The sequence below is a fragment of the Pyxicephalus adspersus genome, chromosome 3, assembly GCF_032062135.1.
Source record: "Pyxicephalus adspersus chromosome 3, UCB_Pads_2.0, whole genome shotgun sequence".
Classification (NCBI taxonomy): domain Eukaryota; kingdom Metazoa; phylum Chordata; class Amphibia; order Anura; family Pyxicephalidae; genus Pyxicephalus; species Pyxicephalus adspersus.
This window is the reverse complement of record NC_092860.1, coordinates 93,577-103,149: the sequence shown is the minus strand read 5'-3', so window position 1 is coordinate 103,149 and position 9,573 is coordinate 93,577. Positions and strand designations below refer to the sequence as shown.

The 9,573-nt window shown below is 41.9% G+C and overlaps 1 protein-coding gene across 2 annotated transcripts in view; it reads right to left on the bottom strand.

The window, feature by feature from the left end:
* The window catches only part of LOC140325420 (adenosine deaminase-like), a gene marked incomplete in the record, with an annotated part of 17,809 nt that overhangs the window by 6,124 nt on the left and 2,112 nt on the right, over positions 1–9,573 (bottom strand). For both annotated transcript variants that reach the window (XM_072403247.1, XM_072403246.1), the window contains 7 exon segments: positions 322–423; positions 620–691; positions 4,794–4,918; positions 5,002–5,117; positions 7,146–7,289; positions 7,608–7,733; positions 8,925–8,986. In XM_072403247.1, coding sequence (XP_072259348.1) covers positions 322–423; positions 620–691; positions 4,794–4,918; positions 5,002–5,117; positions 7,146–7,289; positions 7,608–7,733; positions 8,925–8,986 — 747 coding nt within the window.

The following is a 9,573-nucleotide window of genomic DNA, read 5'->3' as shown; positions in this document are numbered from 1 at the left end:
CAAGGGAGAATAGATTCAGTTCAGCTAATCTCTCCTCATAGCGGAGCTCCTCCATTCCTTTTATTAGTTTAGTTGCCCTTCTCTGCACAGCCTATGGCTGCCATAAAAGATTCTCTCCAGCCTGGAAATGATCCAGCAGTATGTTTTTGTATCATTGTGACTGATTACTGACATCCTGGAAAATTCTTGCTCGGTGCCTACATTCCCTGCTGTTATGTAAGAACATTCATCTTTTGTGATTCTATCCTCCTGCATATAATATAACGTATGCTCTGCATTTCACAGATTTTGGTTTGGGTGTTCTACAAGTGACACATGTACCTCAAAATGCATATCCATTTTCAGCAAGCGCTCATACAGTGCTGGATCCTGCAGGGTGTGATAACCATGTCCGATTCTCTCTGCCTTTAACATGTCAACAGCCTGACAGCAAAACAAAACAGAGGAAATTTCTTAAAAATACCCGAGACATCCTGAATGGAGCTATTAACAGTAAACTGATACCCCAATAACATTAAGGCCAGACAGCCAGGCGCCCAGCATTTTCAGCAGGTACAGTTTACATTGCATGAATGTGACTTGTTTAAAGGGGAATTCTAGAACGTTATTTAGTTCTAACCTCACGAACAACAGATGGAGGTCCTGCCTCTCCGGCATGCACTGTCCTATGAATCCCACACCGCACGGCCTCCTGAAAGATGAAAACAGCAACAATCTGTCAGCACACATAGGATCTCTGTGGATATCTGTATGTGTGGGGGGCAGCAAGAAGGTTATGGCAAGGAGGAGGACTGACAATTAGATGAGTAAATGAGGCATTGCCAATAAAACCCAATATTATTATATGAGATATAAAAGTTTTACCAATCAGATTGTTTGAGAGAGAAAAGCACAGCCAATCAAGAAGGATGATTGCAATTGTCTGAAAGGTAGGAGTACAGCCAATCAGACTGTAGAAGAGGAAGAAACGCAGCCAATCAGACTGTAAGAGAATAAGAGTTCTGCCAACATTTAATAACAGGTCATGATGGTCCTGGTTGGCTAATTTAGCCGGAACCTTTGGGGAATTCACAGATTTCACTGCATTTCTCCAATTCTCTGGCAGCTTATTGGCCAGTTTTTGTTTAGGGGGAGGGGACGTTCATTTCCAGGACATCCAAATTCCACTAAATGTGTGATCACAGACCTTCACCAATATAGAGGCTGCCACTGCTGTCATACCAATCCCGGTGCTTTATTATTTTCTTTAGATATGTTTGTGTGTAGGTGGGACTTCAGTGGCCGCATGCTTGTTCTGAGTCAGTAATTCAAAATATTAGAACCAGCCATGCAGTTAGCATTTTTATTCAAGTTTCCGTTAGGGTTAGATGAAGAGGGGTTGATTTACTGAAGGAATTTTGATTCTCCAAGGTAATTTTGTCATCTTGTAAGGGATAATTCACTTAGATTAGTGAATGAGGTAAGTAATCGTTTACTCGGCACATAATACCCAAAGAATAACCAATCACTCACAAGGGAAAAAAAAGAAATTGTATTTCCTAACACATGATTGGATGGTTAGTCAGCAGAGCAAGTAAAATATGCCTTGCAAAAAAATCATTCACTTTGTTATGTGAACCGTCAATATTCCTTTAGTAAATAAACCCCAGAAACAACCATGTGATGGGCAACCAATATTATCTGTAATAAATCATTGTAGGTGGACATGGATGCGCCTTACCCCACCTCGGGGACAGTTAGCAGATCTTTATACTCCAATTCCGCCTCCACAACAACCTAGTGTCATGCAAGGCCCACCTTACTATCCAAAGATAACCAACTTTACTGTTCCCCAATTTATTTACATTTACCATTATCCCCCCTTAACTAGAATAGATTTAATTTAAAATGAAAATAAATTGAAATGTTTCCAGTTACAATAACGCACATGCAGCAAATAAATGAAATGACAAATTTCTGCACTCACCATTTGGTGCTCATTATATTAAAGATACAAAGCTAAATCTATCATACAGAGTGCTGGCCGGTCATACACCATACGATGCGTCCTGTCAGTTATAGGGGGCCACTAACCTCTGTACCCCAAAATCTCTGCAATGGATACTTCCAGAGAAATGCAAATCATGTGACAGCCAAGGACGTTCTTACTACTACAACCGCAGGTCTCTACAGCTCCATGTTTCTAAGAAATTGGGGTTCACAGAAGGTAAGTGGCCAGATTTGTGTAACAGACACCCCACCAGCCGCTCAGTGCATCACACCGCAGCGTCTTCAGATTTGGCTCCAGGCGGCAGTGAGCGGTACAGAGGGCTAGGCAGGGTTCCATGGCACAAGGAAGGGGTAACCACACCACAACCTTACCGCCAGTCTGAATGCAGTCTTGAAATTTTGTGAATAAGCAAGTATATATTTGGGGCACCACAACACAAAGTAAATTGGCATTACCCTAATGCTCATTGCCATGGAAGTGGCCCTCAGGGGTCCCTAACATTCAAACTAAATTTAGGGACCACGGTGGCTCAGTGGTTAGCACTATGGCCTGTGCAGCGCTGGGTCCCAGGTCACTATCTGCATGGAGTTTGCAGGTTCTCCCCGTGTTTGGGTTTCCTCCGGGTTCTCCAGTTTCCTCCCACATTCCAAATACATGCAGTTAGGTTAATTGGCTTCCCCCAAAATTGTCCTTAGACTGTGATAATAACATCTGACTATGGCAGGGACATTAGATTGTGAGCTCCTTTAAGGGACAGCTAGTCACATGAGTATTGGCTTTTGTACAGCACTGCGTAATATGTTGGCACTATATAAATACTGTGTGATATTAATAATAGGGACCCTGGTCTTGAAATAGCCCCCCTTAATGTGAAAATATTCCTGATTGTTGTTAGGATTTTTTGGCTTGTGACCCTGTATCTGGCAAATTCTTATGTTTAGGGGATTTTAAAATTTGGTTTAGTATCAGCTCTCAGGGTCCCCTGTGTACTTTCTAAATATCACATTTCTATGACACTGGGTGTGTGAGATATGAAGGTTTATACATGGGGATAATGACAGCTGCATGGACGCAGACACAGCTCCCATGCTGGCATATTATCTCACAATACAAGGTGGGCCAGGAGCAGCCTAAAGCCAGATCTATAGGATACGCCCTCTCTCAGGGAGCTCACACTGAGCATGCTCAGGAAGCTCCCTCTGCTGGTAGCATGATCTAATAAAGAAACATAGGGGATGCATGCACCCCATCCCCTGCAAGACAAGAGCAGAGAGAACAGAGAAAGAATAAGCAGAGGGCTGGATCTAGCTTGCGGGTCGTAGGTTGGGTGCCCTTGATATACTGGATGCAATTAGGAGGAGATACGGGACATATTGGGAAGAATATACTGCACATATAGATGTGGAGATATTGGACAGATAGAGGATAAGTTGCTGAAAATGGCAGAATACTGGGCACAAGGCCATTTGAGCATTAAACTTCACATGGTGTACAAGCTGTGGGGTAGTTATAACATGTTCTGGTCTGCTCCAACTTAACCTCCCCACTGTCTGCAGGGTCAATATAAGCTGGGGATTCTCATGTTGGGGGAAATTATTTTTCTACATGGAAAATAATTTACTAACGGGTGTAGTATAGTAATAGAAAACCAACAGACCCAACAGTCATGACATGTATGCTGCTGATTCTGTGTAATTAAATTATTTATGGAGGTTTGTTCAAAGTATTAGCAGTGTGGAGTTGAATTAGTGAATCATTCATTATGTGCCAATTCCAGCCCTTATTTAAGGAAGGAAGGCAGTGAATGTTGTACATCCTGGTATGTTGTATTTCTCAGAAAATCAGTGTAAAATGAGTCATTCAGACATTGCTCAGAACAGCGTACTTAGAATAAAAAGTTTATTGAAGAGGGGAAAACATTGGCTGCTCAGCTAAAATCATCTCAAATGCTTTAAAATGGCAACCAAAACCTTTAAGACAACAGAAAACTACCATTTGAATGGATGGAAAAATAGTCAAAATGGCAAAGACTCCAATCCAAGCCAATGATCAGCTCCTGGAAGCTCATAAAAGGTCTTAAGTTACCTGTGAGTTACCTGTGTGACGCCACGCTATCAGCAAGAAGCCCTCACAAAGTGCCCATGTTAAAAAAGACGTGCTGAAGACGTGACAGTTTGCAACGAACACATTGACCGGCATAAAGAGAAATAACAATTTATTTTGTGGACTGATGAAAGTAAGGTCCTTCTTTTTGGGTCTAGGGGCTGAAGACGGTTTGTCAGACGACCCCCAAATACTGAATTTAAGCCACAGTACATTGTGAAGACTGCGAAGCATCATGATTTGGGGATATTTCTCAAGAGAAATCATGAAACATTTTTCAGTTTATTCAGTGAATGTTTGGGTTTGAAAGGAGAATGCAGACACCGCTATTTTTGAACAACCTAATATTCCCTTTCTCTTCACTTTCTGTAAAGAAATAAAACAAATTTCATGTTTTGATTTGGAATAGAATATGCAGTGTTTCCAATGCATTTACGTGCATGAAAATAAAAGCTTTTGCATGGATTAACCTTTTTTCACTTTTTTAAACACACTGCTATTATTTTGAATTCATTTTTAGGTGAAGCTGGGATCATACTGGGGATTCATAGGGAAGAGAACTCATAAGAAGGATCATATTGGAGATCCTTATGAACTAAGAACTTGGATCTTGGAACATCATGTTCTGAATCTTTAAGGGGAGAGAACTCAGATGGAGGGATGTGTTGGAGATAAATGTATGAATTCCCAACATACAAACCTCATAAGCTTTCAAATGTCCAGGGAAAGTTTCACTCCTCAGACCTTCATCTCCTGCCAGGTCAATAGCCACCACGGTGTCATTGTGGTATTTCTTACACAGTTCAATGATCTCAGGTGACCAGTCTGTAATAAACAAATAGATCATTTCAGGGAATGATTAGAGGTGAGGTAAGGCTTCACAATGTGTATTTCCCGGGAAAGGTTACCTGGCATATGCCTCAGACAGCACAAAATCGACCTTGCTTTGATGTTGAAATCCCTTTCACCTTCTTTCAGGCCGGCATTAACAAGTTGTACAACCTCCTCTGGAGTGAGGTCACCTCTGGTAAAATATTACAACACCCAAAATTAATTCTAAAACGCAATAAACTCCAGTTCTGCAGTTATATTGTGGCACATAATACATAAGTTGAATGATGTATGATAGCATCCTCTTGGCACACAGTTTTATTACCCATTGATCCTATCAATAGATTTGCTATTTTTACTTCTTCTGTTGCAGTCCTATAGAAAGTTCCATTCTCAGCTACTTAATGGTCGGAACAACTGTAAATCAATCAGCCGATGGCTGCTGCAGACTGGATTAGAGCACAGAAGGGGGACCACTGTTGTGCCACATTAGAGTTCATCCAATTAGAAAGCAGAAACTGGCAGGATCAACTGATATTTACTAAAACTTTGCCAATATAAAAAAATCATTTACAAGGCAACAAGAGAGTTATTTATTTCGTTTTTGTGTTTAGTTTCGTGGTATAACGAAATTAGTTTTTCTTTTTTGTATGAAGGAAGGTAAAACTGCTGTCACTTTTTCATCTTGTCTTATTAAAACGATTCCCCATCATCAGATTGTGGAAAAGACATTTTTTACAATAGAAGATTTCTCCACAATTATTTTTCTAGTAACTTCATATTCATTCCTCAGAGCAGTTATAGAGAGCAATAATACTATGACAGAGGTTCTCTCACCACTCTATCTAGGTCTGAATAAAGTTGGCTTCTATTATCTAATCCAGAGGTAGACAAAGTCCGGCCTAGCCAATATTCCAGTCTGGCCTAACGCCCCCTAGTTATTTACTGATGGATCCGATCTGCGCGTTATCATGGAGTTCCTGCACAGTAACCCCAATTACTATGCCTAAAGAGCAGAAAAAACGCGCAGCTACCAGTCTCTGGAAGGTTGTCCTCGAACGTTGTGTCTTCAACCCCGAATGGAAGGACAAATTATTCTTCATCCAACGCAGCAACAAAGTCCTGTGTTTAGTGTGCAACAACACCAACAGCACTTTAAGGTGGTCGAAACCCAAGGGGCATTTCAATGCCAAGCATGGGCACAGGTACAGAGACTACACTGCGGATGAGCGGAAAACTGAGGCTGCTCGCTTGCAGTCACGGTTGGAAAAAACCTTTCCTGGGACATTTTGTTTCTTCTGGCCTAGTGTTCATTCTTGACCTCCTGAAATGGCCTAGTAGTCCAAAACGTTTGCTGACCCCTTATCTAATCTATTATCTACTACAGCTTGGCTGATCTATGACCCAGGCACTGATTTACCATGGACCCTTTCCAAGGGATCCACTTAGACTCTTCCTTCATTCTTTCTTGCAGGGGTGATACAGTTTAACAACCCTCTGGAAACTGGAAAATTCCTGTGAATATGCAGTGTTAGGATTTGGTCCTTCTCCTTGCTGAGAGTTTGGTTGCCTTCTTTTGTTGCTAGGGTCCCTGCTAATTATTGAGAAGGAGACTAATCACAAGTGAGGGATGGTATTCAGAACCCAATCACTGGGATTGGCTTCTAGTGCTGCTGGTTCTGGAACTAGAACAGGGATCAGGCAAATTAGGGGAGAGGGGGACTCACAATCGAGAAGTAGTTAAGAATCTGAAAGGCCAGCCAGTCAGGGGCTTAAGGCCTAACCATAGTCAGTCTGGAAAGAAGACCGGAGCGCCTTCTATACCCTGAGAAACCCAGAGGTCCAGAGAGATGTAAAAACAATAAAAGAATCCTATGTGGGGACAGGGGCCAAGAGTCCTATAGAGCTGGGCAATGTGACAATATTGGTCATTTCACCAATTGTGGTTTGTAATTCAAAGGAGCGGATCAGCATGGGGATTATTCCAAAACCAGAGAATTGTGAGCTGAACATTCTGTACCCCTTTCTACTCTCCTGCTAATTACATTTGTTAAGTAAACCCCTAGACTATACTTCTGGATTGAATCTGTCTGTGTTTATTGCCCCACCTAAAGAAAGAACCTAAAGAAAGAGTGCTACATAACATTCTAACAGATAAAGATAGAAGATCCAGTAATGGTCAGGTGACTGGTTAGATGTTTCCGCTTCTTCTAACACTTACTCTTTCTGATTCCATTGGATGGGGTGGACATTACAATTGGCAAACAGATGAGGGTTATAACGGACCTCCACATACACAAGACCTTCTCTTGCTTTCATTTCCACAAATTCATAGGCAATTCTCTTCACAGCCTCACGGTCACCACTGGAGAAAAATGCAAAGGAAACTTTGTAAATTTTACACATAGAACACATAGAAAGAAGGCATGTACCAATGCAGCATGGGGAGCCAGGCATTGCCATGAGGGGCATGTACCAATGCAGCATGGGGAATTGCCATGAGGGGCATGTACCAATGCAGCATGGGGAGCCAGGCATCGTAATGGGGTGCAGGCACCAATGGAGTATGGGGTGCCAGCTAGTACCGTGTATATTCCTGTTCCAGTGGAGTGGAATTTGATATTCCTATCAGAACATCCAGAGAGATCAGGAAGAGTAAAGGGCTGTCGGATCATTTACTTACACCACAGCTGGCATATAGATGTGAAACTTTGAAAGGAACTCTGTAAGGTTTCCTGGTGATGAACACACCACATGTTTTTGAAGTGTTTCCAGGTTTTCACAGCTCAGTGACTGCATCTGTTTCTTCCTGATAACACAAAAAGAAAATGGGGACATGCTCTGCAACATCTTTATACACTTACCCGTGCACCCCACTGGAACCCAATAAACCAAGATGGGGTAACTGCATCTACTCAAGAATTGTAGTGGGGAGGGGTAATTGTTACCCCATTTATTCAAAGAACAAACCCAGAGCTGACAGTAAATGAATTGTAGGTCAAGAGAACCTGTCAGTTTGCATATAATTTAGACCTCACCTATTTCACAGAAATGTGGCTAATTCCTGATCAAATGCAGATTTTCTTGTAATTTTGCAGTTCACAGAACACTGCAGGCATACTGATCTATACTCCAGGGCCACATGTCTGTGCAGCCCACAAAAGGGATAGCGGCCCATATCCTTGTGCAGCCCACTGAATGGATAGCGGCCCATCTATTCTTGCAGCCCACAGAAGGGATACGGGCCCATCTACTCATGCAGCCCACAGAAGGGATAGCAGCTCATAGAAGGGGTAGCGGCCCATTTTCCCGTGCAGCCCACATAAGCCAAAAAAGCCCATCTACTTGTGCAGACTACAGAATAGGAGGGCATGGGGTGTCTAGAAATAAAGCATTTCTGTTTCTGACCCTACGAAAACAGATGATCGTGATTTGGGATTATTCTGGTGCACTGCAGAGGCCATGACACTGATCATTGTCCATTCCAGACTTGAACGCTGTTGGATCAGCCAGAGAAATATTTTCTTTTAGTTATTCTGGAATTGTTTAGTAATCCTGAGCAATAAATAACTTTATTGTATTTAAAGCTCAGCCAATGGAGCCTGGAGGATCCAGGGTAAACACCACCTAACCCTGATACAAATACACCCAGAAAAGGGTTGTGTCACAGCAGTGAGTTGTGTTTAGCCTGCCTACTCCAAAGAAGGATGTAAGGTGAGCATAAAGAGCCGACTCGTTTCCTGAGGCCTTCATCAGTGCCTAATAAAAGATGGTCACCAGGAGGGGGCGCTCTTTCTGATTTTACTATGAACATATGTGGAGCTGCCTAGCCTGGTAACCCTTTTGCAGCACTTACTTAGTACTTTGCTCCTCTTTATTCTATAGGCCTTGCACATGCTATAAAATATTTCCTCCCTGTTATCTCAATATACCAGGAATATATATTCACCATGGATGGAGGTTCCAGGAATAAACCTTGCACAGAACAGGGGACACTTACCTAGCAAAGTACAAAATTGTTTCGGGTCTTATGCTGGCATCAAGGTGGATATGTAGCTCCACCTGTAAAAGAGAAGGATTATATGTTAAAATGTTAATATTTACAAATATTTTTAAGAGGACCTGTCTACTGATTATGATCTGGGTGTAGCTGCTGTGTCATGATTGTGGTAGAAGATCAATCGAATCGCACATACATGTTATACATTTCCATACCATCCTGCTATACCCCCAGCTTTTAATATCTGTCTTGGGGACTCAAGGAGAAGTGAGGGAAATTCCTTCTTAGACATTTGTCACCGGATCATGCGTCCCTAAGGAGAGAATCACTTTCACCTTTCAGGTGGCAACTCATTGGCCTCTATTTAATAAAAAGGAATTTAACATACCCTCAAACATTCCCTGGTGGGAATCAATTACCACCATTAAGACACATTGACCTGAAAGATTCCACAAGAGAATGTTTGAGTAAATGTTTGATTCTCTGTTTTATAAATAAAAATGGATTTCTCATGTACAGGTGACAATGGCCGTACAGCAAAAAAACCTATAGGCGGGCTCAACCATTCACCATTCCATCCAAAATTATGTAAAACAATGGTTCTCAGATCTCGGAGTCCAGAATATTCTCCCATCATACATTGGTTCTC